This window comes from Corylus avellana, chromosome 1, assembly GCF_965113065.1.
Source record: "Corylus avellana chromosome 1, dhCorAvel1.hap1.2, whole genome shotgun sequence".
Classification (NCBI taxonomy): domain Eukaryota; kingdom Viridiplantae; phylum Streptophyta; class Magnoliopsida; order Fagales; family Betulaceae; genus Corylus; species Corylus avellana.
Window position 1 is genome coordinate 45,346,484 of NC_142490.1, and position 26,035 is coordinate 45,372,518.

The following is a 26,035-nucleotide window of genomic DNA, read 5'->3' on the forward strand; positions in this document are numbered from 1 at the left end:
CTCTTTCTTTGTATAGGTTTAGTCATTGTACTCTTCCTCGAACCAACGGTTTGTGCCTATCAAGTAAGTGAAACTAAAAATTAAAAGCAATAAATAAAAACACAATTATGACAAGTATAGAATTAAAAATTTATTAGAAACAAATACATAAAGTAAAGACCTTAAACTCCTATATAAATAACTTACACTTGATGCAGGTGTGGTAGGTCCTTAATAACTGGATGCCCCACTCCTTTTGCTTGGACATGCCATTTTGTTATGTCCCATAACCTTACACTTAGAGCATCTCATCCTTGTTCCAAATTTTCTCATTCTATATGAATTTTTTGGATCTCTACTCTCATCTAGACCCCTCTTTCTTTGCTTCTTAGGTCTACCCGGCTGCACTCTTGAGCTAGGGGATTCCAAATGGTCATGTTGTGTCTTGATCCACTGTTCCTCACTAGGCATTGGGTAGATAATATTGGCATATGCCTTCTTGTACCTCTCTATTGTATAACACTCATCGACATAATCCTCAGGATCCCCGCAATCACATAGTATAGCACAAAATGCATGAGGACATAGGATACTGGTAATTTTCCATTGCCTACAACCACATAACTTCCTTCTCAAGTCCACCACAAATTGTTTCCCAATCGGACAAGTAACCTCAAACATGTTTTCCCCAGCATAAACTGCAACACAATCTGATGCAGCTATCCCAATTTCTTCCAGTTTCGTGACTATCCTAGGACATAACTTTCCGATCAATTTCTCAATGCCCTCTCTTTTAGCATGGTACCTTCTCATTAGTTTTTTCCTTATCATCTCAAGCATTGTCAGTATGGGTTTGTCATGGGCTTTAAGAATATAGGAATTGAAACACTCACAAATGTTGTTAACAAGGAGGTCACACTTAGAATACTCACAAAATCATGCTCTTGACCAGCAACTAGGGTCCACCTTGTTCAAGTACTCGTAGGCATCTTTGTTCATTCGCTCCAACTCCTCCATATAGGTAGTAAACTCTCATTTAGTGTAAGCAGATGTTGCACCCCATAGCATATCCATCAATGCTATTCCTTTATGCTCTTCATTTTTAAAGTTGGCATAGAGATGCCTAACAAAAAACTAGTGGTCTATCGTTGGAAGCACTTCATTCAATGCAGGTATAAGGCCCTACAAAAATAAAACATATGAGACAATATAGTTAGAATGAGGAAAAACATTTTATTTTTTAAAAATAAAAAATAAAAAAGATTAAGAAATAATAAGGTAATAATTCTTACCTTCTGTCGGTCAGAAATAAATGTAAGCCTAACATGCCAATCATGTGTCCCAAGATCTGAGACAAGGGTTTCCAAGAACCAAATCCAACTGTCTTTCGTCTTAGCTTCAACAACAGCAAATGCAATAGGGTACATGTTGTTGTTGCCATCCCTACTCACAGCAGCCAAGAGTTGACCCTTAAATGGACCTTTAAGGAAGCATCCATCCACCCCTATTATAGGCCTACAACCCTCTATAAATCATTTCTTCATTGTATCTAGAGAAAGGTATAATCTTTGAAACTTATGAGGCAAATTAGGGTTTGGTCTCTCAACCTTCATCATGATACAAGTACCCTTATTGGTCTTTCTCAAGATCTCACAGAAGTCCCACAACCTATCATATTGATCCTCCAATTTACCATAAATTTTTTTCCCAGCTTTTCTCCTAGCCCGATACATTATGCTCGGAGTCACATCAACCCTCCAATTTTCCTTCACCTCATATTGTATCACTTTCAAAGTCATGTTTGGTTGAACCTTAAACTTCTTAATCAGTTGATTTGCTATCCAAGTGGAGTTAACTATTGAACTCTTGTATTTCCTGCCACAAACATGTTTGGGTTGCATAGACCTAATTTGGATGGACACTTCATCCTCCATTTGTTGGGCATACACTCGGTATTGACACTTATCATCTCTACACACAGCTATACACTTCATTCTTTCATTTTTTTTTGAAATAGATGTCCTTCCCCCTCTTAACATTCTATTCTTTTACAACCTCCCTAAACTGTTGTATGTTTGAAAATCTCATTTTAAGCTTCAAAGTTGGATCCTTTAGGTCCACAGCATGGAAGTCACAATTGGTAGGGAGAGATGTTGCTTCATCTTTTTCATCACTAGGTATAGGTGACACTAATATGTCACTTCTACCCATATCTGAGTTAGTGTCATCATCCTCCTCATCATCTTCAAAAAAAAGCATTTTTTCCGGCACTTTGTACCTTATGACTTCCATCAATATGTTTCTCCTCCTCATCCTCAACCTCATCCGCATTCTCATCATCATCCTCATCCTCAACCTCAACCTCAACCTCAACCTCATCCTCACCATCCCTACTAGCACCAGCACTATTACCATCTTTAAAGTGTATCATATCCCTATTAATAGTCCCTTTGGATGGACCAACCCCATCGTCACCATCATCCACATCAACATCAAATAGATCATCATTGTCACTAAGTTTATCTGCCCACCAGGGGTCATTCAAATAGATCTTACATTCACCATTATCAGCGTCATCATCGTCACAATAATCATCATCACCCTCACCACCTTCCCTCTCTACAAAAGATTGTACATATAAATGCACAATGTAATGACCAGTATGACAAGTAGCCATGTACATAACATCATGGTCAGATGTTATCAAGTACAACCCATCATCTAAACCCTTTTCAGGGTGTTTAAAATACATCAAGTCTCCTGAGCTATATCCATACTCTTTTAACATATCTTTCAACTCAAAATAAGACAATTTGTCAGGGTCATAACTCTCGTGGTGGACTGCAACCTCACCCCCCACATAAACACGCCCAAAGTGCCAATCGAACTTACCCCGGTACCGCACCTCAAACACCAAATTGGAAGTACCCATCCTACAAGTGGATAAGTAAAATGCAGCATTTAATCAGATACAAAATATTTAGGAAGACATTTTATATGTTTCAGTTAATCCCCATTATCTCTTATCCCTAAACAAATGAACAATTATATGCTTAACTTTAGTATATAAACCATATATACTTAACTTTAAATTTAATTATAACTTAACTAAAACCCTAACTCAATAATTAATCCAAACGTGTTACACATTAACCATTCCCAAAACATTTAATCAAAAGTAACACACACATCTACACAATTTTCCCTAATTTTTAATCAAAAGTAACGGACACATCTACACTATTTTTCCCAATATTTAATCAAAAGTAGCACACACCTATACAGTTTGTTGGGAAAAGTTACAACAAAGTCATATGAGACCACTAAAATGAAATTGCAACTCACGTGCACCCAACGTTACCCAAACAATTAAATATCATGTGGAAGCAAAATGGCCCCACCTAAGGTTTTGTCTTTTACCAAACAACGACCCAACAGAAAATTTTAATGCACATAAAGGAACAATCCACAAAAAATGAGCCAAATACCATGTGCTCTCAAAATCCACTAAACAAATCCACAAACAAACAAACATTTACCCAAATCCCAATTTCATAAAAACAATCGGTTTACCCAAACAAGATAGGAAAAGGAACATTGCTTTTTGAGGAAAAAAAAAAAAAAACCACATGCACCCAACGTTACCCAAATAATTAAATATCATGTGGAAGCAAAATGGCGCTACCTAGGGTTTTGTCTTTTACCAAACAACGACCCAACAAAAAATTTTATTGCACATAAAGGAACAATCCACAAAAAATGAGCCAAATACCATGTACTCTCACAATCCACTAAACAAATCCACAAACAAACAAACATTTACCAAAATCCCAATTTTACAAAAACAATCGGTTTACCCAAACAAGAAAGGATAAGGAACATTGCTTTCGGGGAAAAAACAAACTTAAAGAAGACATTGATTACCTCGTTTGGGTATTCCGAAGATGACCAAGACGGAATCAACCGTGTAGAAGATTCTAGACCACTTCGTTTGATACGGCACTACAGCTGTGTAAAGTGATTTGTGTGGGGTTGGGGGGAAAGCGACGGGGTAGGGTTTTGTTCTTATGTTTTTTGTCTTTTTTTTTTTTTAACACGTAGAGGATATGCGTGGGGTTGGGGGGAAAGCGACGGGGTAGGGCTTTTTTTCTTATGTTTTTTTGTGTTTTTTTTTTCTTTAACACGTGGAGGATATGTGTGGGTTTTTCATACCGCGTGGGGTTGAGGGAATTACAGGAATAATTTTCAGCGGGGTTGCACGTGCAGCGCACGTGTTGCAAATTCCGTACAAAATAACAGACAATTTTAACAGAATGGCAAAATTGCAAAAACATTAAAGTTTTGGGGGGGGGGGGGGGTAAATTGAAAAAATTAAAACATTGGAGGTAAAATCAACCTAGGTGTACAACTTAAGGGGGGGTAAAGTGTATTTTCCCCATAGTTTTAAGTTAAGAATGTTTTTTATAAAAATGCTAAACAAATTGTGTACATGGTAAACGACACCGAAATCAAGTTAATGGTCACCTCATCTTTTTCCCGTTTTCCTAGCTAATTTTTGCTCTATTGATCGAAGAATATAGAACCCATATTGATATTCTTCAATGCAAATATGAAAATAACCGATCTGGTACTTGTGATGACTAATTTCTTACCTAGCTAGTGGATTGATGTGATCTGTTTGTATTTGGACTCATTAGCTGACGCACTTTCAATAATTAATCTACTTTGTTGATCTAGTCGTGCTTCTCACGTCTTGCGTGAGTGATATTTCTACTCGCAAAATGTTAATGGCTTGGACAAAGTGATACTTTCCCCCCGGGCCCCAAATTCTCTTTTTCTCCCTTGTCAGAAAAAACACACTCACACAGAGTACTAAAAAAATTCATAATTAAGATAAAAAAGCAGTCATACTTTCATCAGCCAAAATCTTTTTTTTTTTTCAATAAAAAACCGGAAAAGTCACTAAATTTAAGAAAAAGTGAGGCAGTAAAACACCGAAAAAGGAAAGAGAAATGACCCCCCCAAGAAATGCTACTCATGCTCCAATGAGCTCACTCCCGTATTTATTCGTGCTGATTTTCAAAGTCATTTTGATCTTAAAAAAATATATATATGGAAAAGGAAAAAACTTTACATGTGGATTCTGTGACTCTGTGAGGTGGAGGAACAAGCGCTGGAGTACAGATAAAATTCTGAATTGCAAGATGTATATATGTTTGTATTGCTACATAATTTTGAATTAATTTACATGGTGTGCACGACACCCTTATATACATCAAATATAATAGCGAGAATAAAGGAATAATTGTAACATTAAAGAGGAAAATAACGATAAATAAATAACGGTTAACGTTTCCTTTCTTTGCATTGAGTGTGAATGTTTCCTTTGAGTCTTAATTGACTGCATTGAATGCCACATTACTTGCTCTCCTTTTGTCTTCCACATACTTTGAATCTAGACATGATTTGCTCATACGATAGAATGCAGACAGCTTATGAAGATTGGATTTCATTACACAATTAATTCCCTTAGCTATAGTTACCACCTTTTCCTCTTTCTCAGCATCAGTTATGGAAACCTTACGATGATGGATAACAAGTAGAAGGCGTTGGCGCCGATGTGTTTACTGACGGGTAAAACAGGTAAACTTCAAACCTAACCTTACAACTAGGAAACAGAACTCTGCCCACTTTCCCCCATACCAACCCGGTACACTCACTATTGCTCTCTAAAGATAGCTATTGCATATTAAATTAATGTTTATTTAAAAATTTAGTTGATAGAAATATGTAAATTTAATCATTTAATCAATACTTTAATACTTTCACTCAAGTATGAGCTCAAACTAAAAGTTGGAGGGACGATATTCCCTCCTCCCCTTTCCCTGGTAGCAGTGCTCGATGTCTTCTCCATGGTTTCCGTTCCTAGTGGGTGTGTTTTAGATCTAGATCTATATCTAATTCTTTCAAACTTGGATCTCTTCATCAGCCAAGACGTGTCTTTCTGGAGATGTCTACGATGTTGTGCTCCTCAGTTGCTGCTTGTGAGGATTTTTTGTTTTTTGTTTTTGTTTTGATTTTTTTTTTTATTTATTCTTTTTGTCCTAACCATCTGGTCGAGGATGTGAATTGTCTCTTGACCTTAAGGCGGAGGAGGAGTAGATCGGTGTGGAGATTTATCTCTCACGGCCGGATTTTTAGGTTTTTTGTTGTTTTGGTTTTTGTTTTTTTGTACGTATTTGGGCTATCCACGACCTAGATCTAGTTTTCATGAAGCAGATCTATTTCTTAACTGTGGTTGTACATGGGGCAATATGCATGTACTTGTTTGTAAGAATTTATGATTGTATTTATGACTTTGTAACCTTATAGCATTTTGCTATGATTTTTCAGAGCTTTATGCTCTATGCAGACTGTGTTAAAATAGTTTTATGCTCTTGATCTTTTATCAAGGAAATGATTTCCGTTCCAAAAAAAAAGTTTAAGCTCAGACTCTCTTTTAATAGTTTATGCATGTATATAAAACTATATATGTCAACCGTAATTTTCTCAATTTAATTAAACGAGTTAAGCCTTTCGATCATAATTCATTAATTTTATATTAAATTTGTGTCAAATTTACCTATGGTTTTAAAAATTGTCTGCCCTAATTTAAGTACTTTATTTGCAGTAAATTCGATCAGTCTAGAAGACTTTATCGCCAGTTTTTTTTTTTTTTTTTACCGACAAAAACCTGAAGTATTTTGTCCATTTCAAATTCATAGAGCTTTTTTCCATGGTGTTCTTGCTCCCAACCCCAACTCAAATCAGAACATAGAGAGCCGCGCCGTCCTAAATCACCAAGGTCTTATGATCACGGTAATGCATGCAAATAGGCTTTCTTTTTTCAGCGACTACAAATTAAAAAAATAAATAAATGAAAATCTAATCTGGTGAATTATACATATTGTATTGCAAGCTTATTACTCCGCTCAATGTTGGATGGGACTTTTGACAATCTCATCTAAAAATCAATTGGCATCAAGTAAAGAAAATTAAAACTTTTTATGGCATTCAAAATCACACCCTGCAAGGCATAAGAGCTGTTCGCATGAGCGGAGTGCTACTATTGCACCTCAACGATCATTCCATCAATATGACGCTCTGCGACTAGTCAAACCCATAACCTTGACTTTGATACCATTTGTTGGAGCAAACCTTTGACTATCTTGTATGAAAATTAATTGACATCCAGTCAAAATAGGCAAAGCCTTTGATTGGCATTCACTCTTATCTTTGATAAAGTTCAAATTCTTTATTAATACTCATAATATTCAACTCATGGTTCAAGTATAATGACTTAATAAACATTTATTAATTCTCTTAAAGCCTTTAACACCCAGACCCGGATCATCTTTTGTTCAAAAGAACTGGAGAGGAACCGGTTACTTATATTATGATGATGAAATGGTAATTTCACTTTTTGTTTGGACCATTTTACCCTCATATATATAGTTTAAGTAATTGGCTCATCTTCTTTCTTTTGAATTGGAGAGAATCCTAATTCTTACTACCCACACTATCAAGGGCATAATTCAGTAATGGATGCTTCATTTACAGACAATGGTATTGATTTGCTTGTAAATTGATCCGACTCTTGTTCCATTAAAGGCTTCTGTCCCGTTCGACTATGAAGGAAATATGCTGGTTGTCGAGGAAGTGATGATGGCAAAGAAATGGATTGACTGTTAAGCATGAGAACTATGGATGCCATTGTGGGTCTTTCAGCTGGATCGTCCTGTATAGAGAGTACACCAATATGGAGACATCTGATGACTTGATCTCTTGAGTAAGAATTTCTCATATTTAGATCCAACACTTCCAATGGCGTTCCATCCGTCTAATGTTTCCAGGCCTGTACCAATTGGACAAGTAATGTGACAATATTACATGGATGTGATGATGTTTGCATTAACATAGGAAAACAAAATCAGAATATTTGGTTCATACTACTCACATAACTCAAAAGGTCTTTGTTACCATCTGATTGATAGAAAGAACTAACTTTTTTGCCACTTACAATTTCAAGAATTAGGACACCAAAATTATACACGTCAGACTTTATAGATAACTGTCTATACATAGCATATTCTGAAAGTAGTGAAACCATTTAACCACTGCAAACCAGCATCATGGACGTGGCAATATTAATTGTAAGTAAGTCATGCTCACTTGCTTATGCAAATGCACATAACATATTTAATTAACAACATGAATCAACATATACATTCATGCTGTCATGAAGGTTAGAGTGAAAAGCATGCATCTCTAAAGTGAATTTCTAGTATATTAGATTTGCCTTTTTTTAAAAAACCTTTCCCCGTTACCTGTAGTTAATTTGTCAGTACAATAAAAAAAATTAATTAACCTATATTAATTCTAAAACCATGTTTTTAATTCTTAAAAAAAAAAAAAATCATTTTAGTTGCAAAAATGGGCGAACATTAAAAACTTACTATGTGCCAACAACTCTACTAGTGTTTCCTTGAGTTTGATCAACTTAAAAAATCTTTGCCATACCAAAATCTGAAATTTTTGCATTCATATCTCCGTCTAACAAAACGTTACTGGCTTTAAGATCATAATGTATAATTCTAAGTCGAGAATCTTCATGAAGATAAAGAAACCTTCGAACGATCCCTCCAATAATATTATAATAGCTTGACCAATCTAGTTGTCTTTGACGTCCAGGTACTGTATATTCATCAAAACTCAATATTCAGGTTAGAATAATCAACTCAAGTAAGATATAAATATTGAACTTATTCATCGAATTGAAAAGTAAAATTCAAATGAACTATTTATCGCTTGTTAGTTCAACTACACTTAATAAATTTGTTAATAGTTAATTAAGCAAATGGCATCCGATTTACTTGGGGGAAAGAAAAAACCAAATTGTAAGCTGAACCTTTCTTAAATGTATTGTCAAATCCTTGCATTTCATATGACACACAAGAAATTAGACATATGTTCATAAGGGACAAACCATATAAAAAGTAGTCAAGGCTTTTGTTGGGCACAAATTCGTAGACAACTATCTTTTCTTCTCCTTGTAAGCAAAATCCCAATAGCCTTACAAGATCTCTATGTTGAAGCTTGGCTACCAATATAACTTAAGTTTTAAATTTTTCTTTTCCTTGTCCAAAAGTTCTTGACAGCCTCTTTACAACTATTTCTTTTCCATTAGGAAGTATACCCTAAAAATGTATATCAACTAGTCATTAATTATAACAATTTGCCATTTAAAGTTCATATAGTCCAAACATCAAATTGCAAGAAAAATGTCAGATTTAATTTTGATGCAAAAAATTATATTTCTGTGTACTTAAATAAGTAGAATCCTTACAATTTTTTATTTTTTTAAAAAAACAACAACTACGCAACAATGAAAAGGAATCTTGTACCTTGTAAACGACGCCGAATCCTCCTTCACCAAGCTTATTATCATCTAAAAACTTGTTGGTGGCAATTTCAATTGTAGCAAGATGAAATTGCAAGGACTCTACGGTTGTAATATCATTATTAGCAGCTGCACAACAAAACGATAAATGTAAGTAACAAGAAGCTAAACATTAGGGAATATAAGATTAATGCACAAAATCAAATTATGTATTGTTTACCATTCTCTGGCTGTATAGCATTGTACTTTTTTCTTGCTCTCCTATTAATTACGTAGCAGTAGCCGATAACAAACAGCACAATCAAGATAGAAATCGGAACGACAATGGCAACAATTGCCAAGTTGAGATTGTATCTTTTCCTGCGTCAACAATTTTTACTTGCGCTGATAAGCTAGAATGCAAGATGATTTATAAGTGGAAGTGCTTCTAATTAAATATGACATGCAGTAGACTATCGTAATTAAGAGAATGTTTAGAATTGTGTTGAGAAGTAAAGCGTTTAAAGTAAAAAAGAATTTTTTAGAAAAAATCTTCAATTTTAAAATTTTTTGAAAGTGTGTTTTGAATATTAATTTTAGAGTAAAAAAATTACAAAATTACTTTAAATTTTTTTATCAAACATACGAACTTTTTGTTTAACACAACTTTTTAAGTATTAAAAGTATTTTTTATACTTTTAATGCAATCCAAATAAACTTTAATTAATTGGGACAAAAGCTTGAATTGAGTAATGCTAGGTACTATCTTTTTATCCTCTTAAAATCCTCCTAAAGCTAATGTAGGTTTTAAAATCACTATTAAATTTTAGATGAATCATACTTGAATTTTGATCCAATGGTAATTTTGAAAGCCACATCAATTTTAAGAAAATTTTAGAAGGATAAGAAGATGGTACCTAACATTACTCGCTTAAATTAACTATCAACAGTGGCAAAACAATAACCTATATATATTCTAAAGTAGAAACTAAAAGTAAGCAATATATATATATAATTGGTAGCACCACATACTATCTTAGAAGTTTGGCTTACAAAGAACTCCATTAAATTTAAATGGCTGAAATGACGAAATCAAGCTAATGGTCACCTCATCTTTTTCAATTCCCGCTTTCGTAGGTAACTTCTTCGATGCAGACAAGAAAATAATTGATCTGGTGCTTATGATGGCTAATTAGTGGATTGATGTTCTGTTTGTATTTGACTCATAAGCTGACCCACTTTCAATAATTAACCTACTTTGTCGTGACTTTCACATCCTGCACATGAGTGAGTGTACCTAATTTTTCCAATCTTTTTTCTTTGTTTTTTTTTTAAAGTCATTTTTCCAATCTTTTGAAATGCAAAGGCTCGTACAAAGTGATAATTCTCTGGGTAATTTCAGAAGGCATGTTTGTGTCCTATTAAAAATGATGTAGCTATTAAAATTATTATTGAACTTATAATTGATTATTATTAAGTTTTGATCTAAGAATAATTAATAACAATATCATTCTTAGTAAGACACAAATAAAATACAAATAAACCATTTAGAATTACTCTATTTCCCTAATCCCAATTCCTCATTTTCACCCTTATCTGAAAACACAAACAAACACATGATGCACAGTTTCTGAAACCGCTTTTTTTTTTCCCCTTAATACTATTCATTTCATTTCTTTTTTCTTTTTTTAACAAAAAGTCAACATTAAAATAGTCTCACTTTTTTATTTTCTATATCATATTATTTATTTTTATTATTATTATTTAAATAAAAAAAATTAATACAAAATATATATATATATATATATATATATATATATATATTTTTTTCATTTTTTTCAGATCACCTTTTTACTTTTTATACTAAATATTTTTTTTTTTTCCACACATACCGCTACAATAACTCAGAGAAAAGGGTTTAACGGTATCAATAATTAAGATCAATTAAAGAGCAGTCATACCTTCAGCAGCAAAAATCTTTTGAAGACAAAACCGGAAAAAGGCACTAAATTTAAGAAAAAATAAGGAGAGAAAACAGTAAAACACCAAATAATAATAATAAGAGATCGAAAATATATGCTACTCATGCATGCTCCTAAGAGCTCAGACCATATTCATCTATGTTGATTTTCAACGCCAAATATATCCTTAAAAAAAATAAAATAAATAAAAAGGAAAAAACTATACCATTCTCTTGCTGTATAGCATTGTACTTTTTTCTTGCTCTCCTATTAATTACAAAGCAGTAGCCGATAACAAATAGCACAATTGAGACAGAAATCGGAACGACAATGGCAACAATTGTCAACGCTGAGATCGTATCTTTTCCTGCATCAACAATTTTCACTTGAGTTGATAAGCTAGAGTGCAAAATGAGTTATAAGCAGAAGTGCTTCTAATTAAATATAACATGCATTAGACTGTCTTAATTAAGAACATATTTGACATTGCGTTTGAGAAGTAAAAGGCTTAAAGTTTTTTTTTTTTTGGTTTTAAAAAAGTCTTTTAGAAAAAACTTAATTTAAACTTTTTTTTAAAGTGCGTTTTGACAATTTTTAGAAAAAATAAAAATAAAAATAAAAAGTACTTTTAAAATTTTTTATTAGACATACGAACTTTTTGTTTGACACAACTTTTAAAATATTAAAAGTATTTTTTGTACTTCTTAACGCAATTCCAAAAAGACTTTAATTAATTAGGACAAAAGCTTCAATTAACTATCAAGGGCAAAACAGTAACCTATATTCTAAAGTAGAACACTAAAAGTAGCTAAGGGCAATGAACAAAGCAATATATATATACATGTAGCATCGCATTCTATCTTAGAACTTTGCCTTGATACAAAGAAGTCCATTAAATTTAAAGTAGGTTAATTATTGACTCACTTTCAATAATGACCCTACTTTGTCGAACTTTCACATCTTGCATGTGTGGTTGTACCTAATTGTCCCAATCTTGTAAATTGTAAAATGCGAATGGCTCGTACAAAGTCATATTACCCCCCGGGCCCCAAATCCTCTTTTTCTATCTTCTCAGGAAACACACAGACAAGCACCGTTTTTTAAATTCCTTTTTCTCCCATTAATAGTATTTACTTAAATTTTTATAAAAAAATTAACATCAAAATATTTCCACTTTTTTTTTTTACATCAATTCAAGTCGGCTAAAATATGAAAATGGTTCAACAAAACACTACAGTATCAATAATTAAGATCAAAGAGCAGTCATACTTTCAACAGCCAAAATCTTTTGAATAAAAAACCGGAAAAGTCACTAAATTTAAGAAAAAGAAAGGAGAGAAAGCATTAAAACACCAAGAAAAAAAAAAAAATACAGGAGAAAATGCTACTCATGCTCAAGGTCTCACTCCAGTCTCCCGCATTCATCTATGTCGATTTTTCAACGCCAAATATATATCCTAAAAAAGAGAAAAGAAAAGAGAAGGAAAAAACTTTACCTTTGGGTGTTGATACTGATCCAGGAGGTGGAGGAACTGGTGCTGCTACTGATCCAGGAGGTGGAGGAACAGTTGCTACTGACTGGTTAAACGGGAGAGTTTCATACCTAGCGTTACAGCTAGGAAACAGAGCTCTGGCCCCTAGCTTTCCCCCGCAACAATCCACCACATTCGATATCGCTATCTGGAGACACCTATTGCAATCGGAACCCGACAGGTCCGGCGTGCACTGGGCAAGGGTGTACAGCGTTTGCAACGCTGTGAAATTCGCTTCTTTTGTCCCAAACTTCTTGGCCCCAGACCCAACATTTGAAACCTCACTTGCCAAATCGTTCATCGTTGTCCTCACCAGCAGGGCAAACCGGTTTTGCTCCGATATTTTCTGTACGTTCGTCAGGAGAATTTTAGGGTCGGTGACCATGCGGGAGAAGATAGCCTGATTTGAGCACCGTAACATACACTCGTCGTACCCAGCCACGGCCACTTTCTCATTGGGGCAGCGATCCACCACGTCTTTGGTTGCATAGGCAGCGCAGTCTCGGCAGGCGTTGGCAGTGAGATCGCCCCGGCAGAGGATCGCGGAAGAGGCCGTAGACCGTGTCGACGGAGTTCCCGGACGACACTGTGGTGGTGTAGAACCCCGTGCTGCGGTTGGCGTTGGAGGTGAGGGAGGCGAGGAGGCGATTGAGGTTGGATTGGTAGGTGCTGTTGGCGGTGAAAGTGGTTGTGTTTGGGCAGACATGGTAGACGTAAATTGGAGCAGCTTCAGTTCCGGTTTGGCTAAGGAAGAAGCTAATCAGGATGGAGAGAACAAAAAGGGTCGTCGCGCAGAGATTGAAGCCAGGCGAGCCATTTGTTATCAATTATCATCACCAACTTCTTGCCTCTGGCCTTTCTGCTTTGGATTTTAATGCCTTGTATTTTTGGAGTTGAGGGGTATTGAATAAGATGATTGCTCTAATAAATAACACCTCTACTCTTTACGTCAAGGGATGATTCACAACTCACAAGCGCTACTCAATAAAGAAGGTCAGCATATTTTATCTTCGTCGTTAGGAAAACGTAATAATTAAGAACGTTCAAATTGGTTATTTCGGTCAACATCTGAGCAGATTTTTAAGCAAAAAATTCTGCTGTAGAGTACTAATTAAACTTTTAAAAAATAATTTAACATGTTGGCATTAGAGGCCAAAGTCGTTGTGTTTTGGAAATTATGGTATTGGTAATTAGTTGCAGCAGTTTCAGTTCCGGTTTGGCTAAGAAAGGCGATTATAGCAAGGAGACGAGCAACTACCAAGATCGATCTTTGCAGCTATGGGATTTGAGAAATAGGATATTAATACACAAATTAACATTAATTAGGATCCATTAATTATTTTTGCTAGTGACTAGATGTTTATCCAAACCGGACTAGAGCCAGCTGGCCGGGACCAAACAAAGAGTCCCCAACTCTTTGATGTAGTCTGACAAAGACTGTCTATAACATTATCAGCGACGACCTGAGCATATCACGCAGCAATATTCGTCGAGTCACGCATCTCACACAGTCCCATTTTTAATAAATATAAATCGATTTTGTAAAAACCCTGTTTGTGGAAAATAAAAAATGTTAAATTTCTTCTAAAAATAAAAAATAAAAAATTTTATTTTACAAACTGGCATAATATATAGATTAGTAGTTTAGTAGTTTACTCTTACATCGCACTCTCCGCTACTAGTTAATTGCAACATCATCCCGATTATTTTATCACGTCATTAGAAATCATTTGGTATCCTATAAACCGTACGTACGTAAGATATAATAAAATAATAACTAATAACTCATTCCTCTCTATTTTGCCCATTCCAATCATCTATCACTTAATTTTTTATTTTTCTTATTTCCATTTTACTTAAAATAAAGAGGATGCTATATATTCCCATATAACAGAGTGGGAAGCCGACGGATGAGATCGACTCCAAACAAAAGTGGTAGATCTAAACGATTTCACGCAGAGTGTGAGGATGAGTCTAATTTATTGATCAAGTTAATTCTCCCGTGAATGACACTCAAAGATGTATACGTATCTCTTCGATAAACAGAGAGGTGAAGCCACATGGACATGGTCGCCATTGCCCCATAAAAGCCTCCAAAACATGTTTATATGCCTTTTAAAATTCAGTAATACTAATTAATGTGTCCTTCCAATAAATTAAACTTATTATGTAACCTTACGAAAATATCGAATGATGTTCCCAATCCTTATGAAATTACTAATTACTGATATAAAAATACATTTATGCATTGAAATTACTTGTCAATTCTAGTAAGACTTTTAAACAATCACACACAAGGATTGTTGTGACAAAGAGGAAACCTTTTAGAAACAGATCTAAAAGTAAAACCTCTCCAGGGCAGCCAAATCTAAGAAATCACTATCAAAAGATTATCCAGACATTACCGACACTAGAAACACTTACAATCTTTTGCAAAACCTTGACTATGTAAGATCGACAAGCTTACAACTTGTCTCCTTGCTCACAATCTTCTTCAACGTGATTCTCCTTTACTGGACCCTTCCGATAGACTTCTCAATAAAGCTCAATGAAACTAACAATAATCCTCTAAGAGGAATAATCAGGCTCACACAGATTTTCTCTCTAAGTACAGCTTCTCATGAAACCTATGGTGGAATTTCATTCATCTCTCTCTCTCTCTCTCTCTCTATAAAAATGTATATATAACCCCGACAAAACCCTAGACCTAACCCACTTAAAATCACGTTTTTAGGCATAAAACATACGGGGTACTGTCCAGACATATTAATGGGCTATCCGGACAGGCTCTTGTGAAGCTGAAACAAAATTTCTAGAAATGCTATCCGGACATGGGAAACGCCTGTCCGGACAGGGCATGCAATGGGTGAAACTGCATTCTGAAAATGATGTCTAGCATTGATCAACAGCTTCGATCGATGGATGTTTGTGGTCCGATTGAGTTAAAATTTTACAGGGACGTTCATGACACATGAATATACATTATGAACGGTGGAGATTGGATTCTGAGTATTCTATATCAGTGTTTGAACTCATGAACAGTAGTTTCTGCATTTTGGAACTGAATTAAGCCAACACAAGAACTAACAAATACTTTAATACTTTCACTCAAGTATGAGCTCAAACTAAAAGGATCTTCCCTTCCCTTTCCCTGGTAGTAGTGCTCAGTGTCTTCTTCGTGGTCTCTTCGGGTCACCATTTCTAGTGGGCGTGATTTAGATATAGTTTGTAGATCTAGATATAGTTCTTTCAAACTTAGATCTCTTCATCAGCCAAGACGTATCTTTTTAAGGATGTCTACGATGTCATGCTCCTCAACTGCTGCTTGTGGGAATTTTTTTTTTTTTTTTTTTTTTTAGTTTTTCTTTTGATTTTTTTTTTTTATTATTCTTTTTGTCTTGGCTTTTGGGTCGAGGATGTGAATTGTCACTTGACCTTAAGGCAGAGGAGGAATAAATCGGTGTGTGGATTTATCTCTCACGGCCGAATTTTTAGTTTATTTGTTGGTTTGGGTTTTTTATTATTATTATTATTATTATTATTATTATTATTATTTTTTATTTTATTTGGGCAACCCATGTCCTAGATCTAGTCTTCTCGGAACAGATCTATTCCTTAATTGTAGTTGTACATGGGGCAACGGAAGCTTGAAGTCATAGATATGTACTTGATTATAAGAATTTATGGTTGTATTTGTGACTTTGTAACCTCGTAACATTTTGCTATGATTTTTCAGAGCTTGATGCTTTATGTTATAAAAGTTTTATGCTCTTTATCTTTTATCATTGAAATCTGTAGATTTTCGTTCAAAAAAAAAGTATGAGCTCAAACTCTCTTTAATAGTTTATGCATGTATATAAAACTATATATGTCAACCATAATCTTTTCAATTTAATAATTTATGCATGCATATAAAACTATATAGGTCAACTATAATTTTCTCAATTTAATTAAATGAGTTAAGCCTTTCGATCATAATTCACTAATTTTATAGTAAATTTGTGTCAAACTTGCATATGGTTTTAAAAATTGTCCGCCCTAATTTAAGGACCTTATTTGCTGTCAATTCGATCAGTCTAGGACTCTAGTAGACTTTATCGCCAGTTTTTTTACCGACAAGGACTTGAAGTATTTTGTCCGTTTCAAATTCATAGAGCTTTTTTCCATGGTGTTTTTGCTCCCAACCCTAACTCAAATAAGAACATAGAGAGCCGCGCCGTCCTAAATCACCAAGGTCTTATGATTATGGTAATGCAAGTAGGCTTTCTTTTTCTAGCGACTACAAATTCCGGTGAATTATACATATTGGATTGCAAGCTTATTACTCTGTTCAATGGTGGATTGGACTGTTGACAATCTCATCTGAAACTTAATTGACATCAGTTGAAGAAAGTGAAAGCTTTTTATGGCATCAAAATCATACCCTACAAGGCATAAGGGCCGTTCACATGAGCATAGTGCTACTATTACACCTCAACAATCATTCCATCAACGTGACGTTCCGCGACTCAAACCCACAACCTTGACTTTGATATCATTTGTTGGAGTGGATCTTTGACCATTTCATATGAAAATTAATTGACGTCCAGTGAAAAAAGCCAAAGCCTTTGATTGGCATTCACCCTTATCATTCCTGAAGTTCAAATTTTTTATTAATACTCATAATATCTGACTCACAGTTTAAGTACAATGACTTAATAAACATTTATTAATTCTTGTAAAGACTTACTGCTCGAACCCCAGATCATCTCTAGCTAGTTCAAAAGAATTGGAGAGAAACTGATTACTTCTATTATGAGGGCAAAATAGTAATTTTACTTTTTGTTTGGACCATTTTACCCTCATGTTTTAAGTAACCGGCTCTTCTTCCGTTCTTCTGAACTGGAGAGGATCCTAGTTCTTACTATCAACACTATCGAGGGTATAATTCAGTAATAGATACTTCATTTACAGACAACGGTATTGATTTGCTTGTAGATTGATCCGACTCTTGCTCCATTAAAGGCTTTTGTCCCGTTCGACTATGAAGGAAATATGCTGGTTGTCGAGGAAGTGATGATGGCAAAGAAACAGATTGACTGTTCAGCATGAGAACTATGGATGCCATTGTGGGTCTTTCAGCTGGATCATCCTGTACAGAGAGTACACCGATTTCGAGACATCTGATGACTTGATCTCTTGAGTAAGAATTTCCCATATTTGGATCCAACACTTTCAAGGGTGTTCCATCCGTCCAGTGTTTCCAGGCCTGCACCAATTAGATAAGTAATGGTACAATATTACATGGATGTGATAATGCATGTTTGCCTTAACATAGGAAAACAAAATCAGAATATTTGATCCATACTACTTACATAGCTCAAAAGGTCTTCATCACCATCAGATTGATAGAAAGAACTGATTTTCTTGCCACTTATGATTTCAAGAATTAGGACACCAAAACTATACACGTCGGACTTTACAGAAAAATGTCCATGCATAGCATATTCTGGAGCCATGTAACCACTACAAACCAATATCATGGATACAACAATATTATTTGTAAGAAAGTCATGCTCACTTGGTTATGTAAACAATGCAATGCACATAACATATTTAACTAACAACATGAATCCACAGATACATTCATGCTGCCATGAAGGTTAGAGCGAAAAGCATGCATCTCTAAAGTAAATTTCTAGTATATTAGATTGGCCTTTTAAAAAAACCTTTTCCCATTAACTATGGTTAATTTGTTAGTACAGTAAAAAAATCAATTAACCTATATTAATTCTAAAACCATGTCTTTAATTCTCTTACAAAAATCATTTTAGTCGCAGAAATGGGCAAACATTAAAAACTTACTATGTGCCAACAACTCTACTGGTGTTTCCTTGAGTTTGATCAACTCCAAAAATCTTTGCCATTCCAAAATCTGAAATTTTTGCATTCATATCTCCATCTAACAAAATGTTACTGGCTTTAAGATCACGATGTATAATTCTAAGTCGAGAATCTTCGTGAAGATAAAGAAGCCCTCGAGCAATCCCACTAATAATATTATAACGACTCGACCAATCTAGTTGTCCTTGACTTGTAGGTTCTGTACATTCATCAAAACTCAATATTCAAGTTAGAATATATAATCAACTGAAGTAAGATAAATATTTAACCTATTCATCTAATTGAAAAGTAAAATTCAAATGAACTAAATACTAATATAGTAAAACAATTTAATCTATTAATCTCTTGTTAGTTCAACTACACTCAATAAATTTGTTAATAGTTAATTAAGAAAATGACATCCTATTTGCCTAGGAAAAAAAAAAAACTAATTGTAAGTTGAGCCTTTCTTAAATGGATTGTAAAGCCTTGCATTCCATATGACATACAAGAAAATTAGACATATGTTCATGAGGGACAAACCATATAAAAAGTAGTCAAGGCTTTTGTTGGGCACAAATTCATAGATAAGTATCTTTTCTTCTCCATGCAAGCAAAATCCCAATAGCCTCACGAGATTTCTGTGTTGGAGCTTGGCTACTAATATCATCTCAGTTTTAAATTCTTCTTTTCCTTGCCTAGAGGTTCTCGACAGCCTCTTCACTGCTATTTCTTGTCCATTAGGCAGTACACCCTGAATATGTACTTTAACTAGTCATTAGAACAATTTGCCATTTACAGTTCATATAATCCAAACATCAAATGCTTCAGAAATGTCAGATTTTGATGCACTAAATTTTTGTGAACTTAAATTATTAGAAACTTTACAAAAGTAAACAAACAAGGAAAAGGAATCTTGTACCTTGTAAACGACGCCGAATCCGCCTTCACCAAGCTTATTATCATCTGAAAACTTGTTGGTGGCAACTTCAATTGTAGCAAGATCAAATTGCAAGGACTCTACCGTTGTAATATCATCATTTGCATGCGCAGCTACACCACAAAATGGTAAATTAATGTAAGTAATAACAAGTTAAACATCAGGAAATATGAGATTAATGCACAAAATCAAAAATTATGTATTGTTTACCATTCTCTTGCTGTATAGCATTGTACTTTTTTCTTGCTCTCCTATTAATTACAAAGCAGTAGCCGATAACAAACAGCACAATCGAGACAGAAATCGGAACGACAATGGCAACAATTGTCAACGCTGAGATTGTATTTTTGCCTGCATCAACAATTTTTACTTGCGTTGATAAGCTAGAATGCAAGATGATTTTTAAGTAGAAGTGCTTCTAATTAAATATGACATGCAATAGACTATCTTAATTAAGAGCATGTTAAGGATTGTGTTGGAAAGTAAAACGTTTAAAGTAAAAAAGAATTTTTTAGAAAAAATTTTCAATTTTAAACTTTTTTTGAAAATGCGTTTTGAATATTTTCAGAGTAAAAAAATTAAAATTACTTTTAAATTTTTTTATCAAACATTCGAACTTTTTGTTTAACACAACTTTTTTAAGTATTAAAACTACTTTTTATACTTCTTAATGCAATCCAAAGAAACTTTAATTAATTGGAACAAAAGCTTAAATTGAGTAATGCTATGCACTATCTTTTTATCCTCTTAAAATGCTTTTAAAGCTAATGTAACTTTTAAAATCACCATTAAATTTAAATAGCTGAAATCATGAAATCAAGCTAATGGTCACCTCATCTTTTTTCCCGCTTTCGTAGCTAACTTCTTCTATGCAGACAAGAAAATAATTGATCTGGTGCTTGTGATGGCTAATTAGTGGATTGATGTTCTGTTTGTATTTGACTCATAAGCTGACCCACTTTCAATAATTAACCTACTTAATTTGTCGTGACTTTCACATCCTGCATGAGTGAGTGTTACCTAATTTTTCCAATCTTCATTTTCTTTTTTTTTTTTGCAAAGCCATTTTTCCAATCTTCTGAAATGCGAATGGCTCGTACAAAGTGATATATAATTCCCCCGGCCCCAATTCCTCCTTTTCACCCTTATCCGAAAACACAGACAAACACATGATACACAGTTTCTGAAACCGCTTTTTTTTTTTTTTCTCCTTAATACTATTCATTTCATTTTTTTTTTATAAAGAGTCAATATTAAAATATTCTCTTTTATATATATATATATATATATATATATATATATATATATATTATTTAAATAAAAAAATTATTACAGAATAAATTTTTTTTTCATTTTTTCAGATGACCTTTTTACTTTTTATACTAATTAAATATTTTTTTTTTTTCCACACATACCGCTACAGTATCTCAGAGAAAAGGGTTTAACGGTATCAATAATTAAGATGAATTAAAGAGCAGTCATACATTCAGCAGCAAAAATCTTTTGAATACAAAACCGGAAAAAGGCACTAAATTTTAGAAAAAGTAAGAAGAGAAAACAGTAAAACACCAAAAAAACAACAAGAGATCGAAAATATACGCTGCTCATGCATGCTCCTAATAGCTCAGACCAGTATTCATCTATGTTGATTTTCAACGCCAAATATATCCTTAAAAATAAAAAATAAAAATAAAAAAAAAATAAAAATAAAAAAAAGAAAAGAAAAGAGAAGGAAAAAACTTTACCTTTAGGTGCTGTTACCGATCCCGGGGGTGGAGGAACAAGTGCCGGAGTAGAAGGCGTTGGCGCCGATGTGTTTAGTGACTGGTAAAACGGGTAAACTTCAAACCTAACGTTACAACTAGGAAACAGAATTCTGCCTCCTTGCTTTCCCCCACAACAACCCGGCAGACTCGCTATCGCTCTCTGGAGACAGCTATTGCAATCGGAGCGCGAGATGTCCAGCGTGCACTGGGCAAGGGTGTACAGAGTTTGCAACGCTGTGAAGTTGGCTTCTTTCGTGCCAAACTTCTTGGCTCCGGCCCCAAAGTTGGAAATCCCGCTTGCCAAGTCGTTCATCGTTGTCCTCACCAGCTGGTCAAACCGGCTCGGCTCCGACACATTAACCGTGTTCCACATGTAAATGCCCGGGTCGGTGACCATGCTGGAGAAGAAATACTGGTTTGCGTAGCGTAACATGCAGTATTCGTACCAAGCCACGGCGTCTTTTGCCTTGGGGCAGCGTTCGACCACGTCTTCAGTTGCGCCGGAAACGCAGTCTCGGCAGTCGGCAGCAGAGATGTCGCCGCGGCAGAGGAAGAGGCCGTAGATCGTGTCGACGGAGTTGGGCGTTGAGGCGGTGGTGTTGTAGAATCCCGTGGCTCGGGTGGCGTTGGAGGAGAGGGAAGCGAGGAGGTGGTTGCGGTTGTTTTCGTAAGTGGCGGTGAAATTGGTTGCGTTTGGGCAATTGTGGTAGAGGTAAGTTGCAGCAGCCTCAGTTCTGGTCTGGCTAAGGAAGGCGATGAGTAAGGGGAGAACAAAAAGGGTCGTCAAGCAGAGGTTGAAGCCAGGCGAGCCCATTATTATCATCACCATTAACCTCTTGCTTCTGGCCTTTCAGCTATGGCTTTTAATGCCGTCTATTTTTGGGGTTGAGGGGCATTGAATAAGATGATTGCTCGATCTCATAAATAATACCTCTACTCTTTACGTCAAGGGATGATTCACAGGAAGGTCAGCATATTTTGCTTCGCCGTAACGAAAACGTAATATGTAAGAACGTTCAAATTGGTTAGTTGGGTCAACATCTGAGCAGATTTTTCAGAAAATATTTTTGCTGTAGAGTACTAAGGGCCTATTTGAGATTACGTTTAAGAGGCTTAAAAGTACTTTTAAGCTTCAAAAAGCTCGTTTGAAAAAAAAAGTACTCGTTTGGTAAAACAATTAAAAGCGCTTTTAAGGGTCCAAAAAGCTTAAAAATGGCCAAAAAAACACTTTTGACAAAAGTTTAAAAATGAAGCTTTTGCCCAAAAACTCTTTTTGACTTAAAAGTTATATTTCTCAAACGCAATCCCAAACAGGCTCTAATTAACTAACCAAATTTGATGGGGATTCTACACAGCTAACCAAACATTTAAAAAATAAAAAATAAACTAAATGATTTCTTTCTAAAAAATCAAAACATTAACAAATAAATTTTTTTATTTACAAAAAAATTCAAAACTTATTTCACTTTTATGTCAAGCTATCACACTTTTTCCAAAATACAAAAAAATCCTCTTAAAAATTTTTAGTAAAAAATTATATTTTGTCCTTAAATTTTCTTTCAATTTCAATTTAATTCCTAGGTTTTCAATTTCAAACTATTGTCTAAGTAATAAACGAGTCAATTGTACATGCTAAGTCATTCATGGTTGATCTCACCAGCTGCTCAAACCGTCTCCAATACATGAACCGTGTTCCACATGTAAATACCAAGGTTGGTGAACATGCCCTAGCGGGAGAAAACATACTGGTTTGCATAGCTTAAATTTTTAAAATAAGTAATAATTTAACATATTGTTAGCTGTCAAAGTCTTATTCGCAGCAGTTTCAGTTCCGGCTAGGTAAGAAAGGCAATCAGCAAGGAGAAGAGCAACTACCAAGAGGGTCGTCATGCAGAGGTTGAAGCTATGGGATTTGAGAAATAGGATATTAATACACAAATTAACATTAATTAAGATCCATTTATTTTTGCTAGTGGCTGGATGTTTATCCAAACCGGACTAGCTAGAGTCAGGTTTTAAACCAGCTGGAACCAAACAAAGAGTTACCAACTATTTGATGTAGTTTGACTAAGACTCTGTTTGGGATTGCATTTGAGGGAATTAAAAGTAGTTTTAACAATCAAAAAGTTTGTTTGAGAAAAAAGTACTTGTTTGGTAAAAAAAATTAAAAGCGCTTTTAAATGTCAAAAAAACCTAAAAATGGCCAAAACGTACTTTTGGCAAAAGTTAAAAAAACGTTTTTTGACTTAAAAGTTTTATTTATCAAACACAATTCCAAATAGGCTCTAAAACTTTCTATAACATTATCAGCGACCCGCGCATCTCATGTAGTATTCGTCAAGTCACATATCTCATATAATCCCATTTTTAATAAATATAAATCGATTTTGTAAAAAACCCTGTGCATGGAAAATAAAAATGTTGAATTTCTAAAATTTTTTTTAAAAAAACAAACAAACAAAAAAAGTTTTATAAAATTTTATTTTACAAACTGGCATAATATATTGATTAGTAGTTTACTCATACATCGCACTCTCCACTACTAGTTAATTGCAACATCATCGCGATTATTTTATCACATCATTATAAATCATTTGGTATCCTATAAACGGTACGTAAGATATAATAAAATAATAACTAATAAATCATTCATCTCTATTTCGCCCATTCCAATCATCTATTGCTTAATATTTTATTTGTTTTGTTTAATTAAGCCAATAAAAAAAAAAGTTATAAATGAGGGTTTGTTTTTTTTTTTTTTTTTTTTCACTCTCCATCAAAATAGAAGAAAAAAATGAAAAATCAATGGAAAATACTTTCAAACACTAAGTTAAAAACGGACCATTAAGCTAAATAGTGTTCATAATAATTTATACTCCTTAAATGTCTTCCCATTATTCAAAGAAAGAAGAATATCAAAAATAATAGAAGCAAAATTTCAGTCTTTGAACAGATTCGGTTGGGTCGTCGTTTTACGGTTTTCTGGGGTTTGAACTTTGAAATCAGCGTGTCGATCTGTGAAGCCTTTTCTCTTACCTGGGACAAGAACAACCTATGACGACTCACAAAAGTCTAGGGGCCATTGTAATTCAAAGAGGCTGCCGTGCTGGGAATTGCATTTTCACATTCAAACCTGAAGATATTTAAAGCCATGGAGCATTTTTCCTTTGGCTGTGTTTGGCAATGGAATGCAAAAAAAGGGAGGGGAAGGATATTTTAGCAGATTTGATTAATATAAGAGAAAAAAAAATGCTTTGTATAAAAAAGTAAAAAAATTTGTTTTGTAATAATTTTTTTATTTGAATAGTAATAAAAAATGATTGATGTGATGTAAAAAGTAAGAATGTTATGGTTGATTTTGAGAATAATTTTTTGAGTTTTTGGATCCGGTCCAATCCAGCCCTTTGCCAAACACTGCTTTTGAAAATTTCCCGTTATAGACCAAGATTCACGTCTCCCTAAATTTAAGTGAAAAAAAAAAAAAAAAAAAATTCTTTAAGTTAGCCACGGTTCAAAAACACTCACATATCTATATATATAATATATATATATATATATATATATATATATATATATATATATATACTCATCCCCTGCATCTCTATGCATATTGCGCTTCCACCCCATCTCCCCCCTATCCCTTCTTGGTATCAGAGCAGAACATAAGCAGTTGAAAATCAAAGCAATAGAACCGACCAATATGGCGGTATGACAATTGATAATCAAAATAAACAACTGAAATTAAAACAGTTGATAAAACAGATAATCGTTATAGATTATACGAATAAAAACCTAAGCTTGAGTAAGGCGTTCTGACTTACTGAAGTAAGGACAAGAAGAAGGAGAAGAAGAAGAAGAATGGCTGGAGGATAGAGTGTCTCAAGGAACCTCTCAAAAAACCTCTGCCTTACAATGGAGAAAGGGAGCCCGTTATATAGGCTTCAGAAAAGAAAAAACAGTAAATTACAATCATGAGCCGCGTCCAGCGGTCAAAAGTAAACAGTAAAAAGTAAACAGTCATGGCACGTCTGGCGCCAGTCTGAACAGTGAAAGCATCAATCTGGAACAGTAGATTGTCGGCACTGTAGTGTCGGCGGACAAATCTTGAATAGTGAGTGAACAGTGCATCTGAACAGTAATCCTGCGCGTGTCGTCCGGACATGAACAGTAAAAGTGAACAGTGATTTTGCACAGTAACTCCAAGTATGGGTGAACAGTGATCCGTCTGAGATCAAAGAGAACCAAAAATTCGGAATCAGCCGTCCGGGCTAATTCTGTCGAACTGAACTATACTGGCCGTCATGAAGCCAGTCTTCAGGAGAAAACCTGAGAAAACTAGCCATTTGAGGGGCTAGATAATACTGAACTTTGAGGACCGTTAGGGGCCCAATTCTTCACATGTCTTCAGCCCCTGGATAGGGGTAGTAGTCTTGTGAGTCTTCATAATATGGCGGAACCTGGATGGGCTTCTCAGCAGATGGTTTGGACGTCTCGTCTTCATCATCTTCTAAAGTATCCAGGGCAGCAAGCAAGGCTTCAATCATTTCTTTCTTCTTGGAAGAATTCTTCTTTGAAGA

At 34.6% G+C, this 26,035-nt stretch overlaps 1 protein-coding gene and 2 pseudogenes across 2 annotated transcripts; all 3 read right to left on the reverse strand.

Annotated features, from left to right (window-relative positions):
• Positions 1–210: 210 nt before the first annotated feature.
• Positions 211–996, reverse strand: LOC148589938 (uncharacterized; annotated as a pseudogene).
• Positions 997–7,540: 6,544 nt separating this feature from the next.
• Positions 7,541–13,711, reverse strand: LOC132172012 (cysteine-rich receptor-like protein kinase 10; annotated as a pseudogene). The gene is made up of 7 exons (XR_015912037.1): positions 12,855–13,711; positions 11,585–11,725; positions 9,423–9,547; positions 9,005–9,215; positions 8,475–8,712; positions 7,976–8,135; positions 7,541–7,873 (listed from the first exon to the last, which is right to left on the reverse strand). The product of XR_015912037.1 is annotated as a cysteine-rich receptor-like protein kinase 10 (transcript).
• A 4,004-nt stretch (positions 13,712–17,715) lies between these two features.
• On the reverse strand, positions 17,716–22,340 carry LOC132168821 (cysteine-rich receptor-like protein kinase 10). Its single transcript, XM_059579878.2, has 7 exons — positions 21,438–22,340; positions 19,903–20,043; positions 19,675–19,805; positions 19,296–19,506; positions 18,735–18,972; positions 18,245–18,395; positions 17,716–18,138 (listed from the first exon to the last, which is right to left on the reverse strand). The coding sequence occupies exons 1-7, from the start codon at positions 22,285–22,287 to the stop codon at positions 17,803–17,805; spliced, it is 2,058 nt and encodes a 685-aa protein (XP_059435861.2). The 5' UTR covers positions 22,288–22,340; the 3' UTR covers positions 17,716–17,802.
• Positions 22,341–26,035: the final 3,695 nt, after the last annotated feature.

Bases quoted from the DNA above. Each gene is read 5' to 3' on its own strand.
- LOC132168821 (XM_059579878.2), bottom strand. From the start codon at position 22,287: ATGGTGATGATAATAATGGGCTCGCCTGGCTTCAACCTCTGCTTGACG. The intron at 20,044-21,437 runs GTAAAGTTTTTT...TTGTTGATGCAG, and splicing joins ATCGGTAACAGCACCTAAAG to GCAAAAATACAATCTCAGCG. The intron at 18,139-18,244 runs GTAAGTAGTATG...TAATTGGTGCAG, and splicing joins ATGAAGACCTTTTGAGCTAT to GCCTGGAAACACTGGACGGA.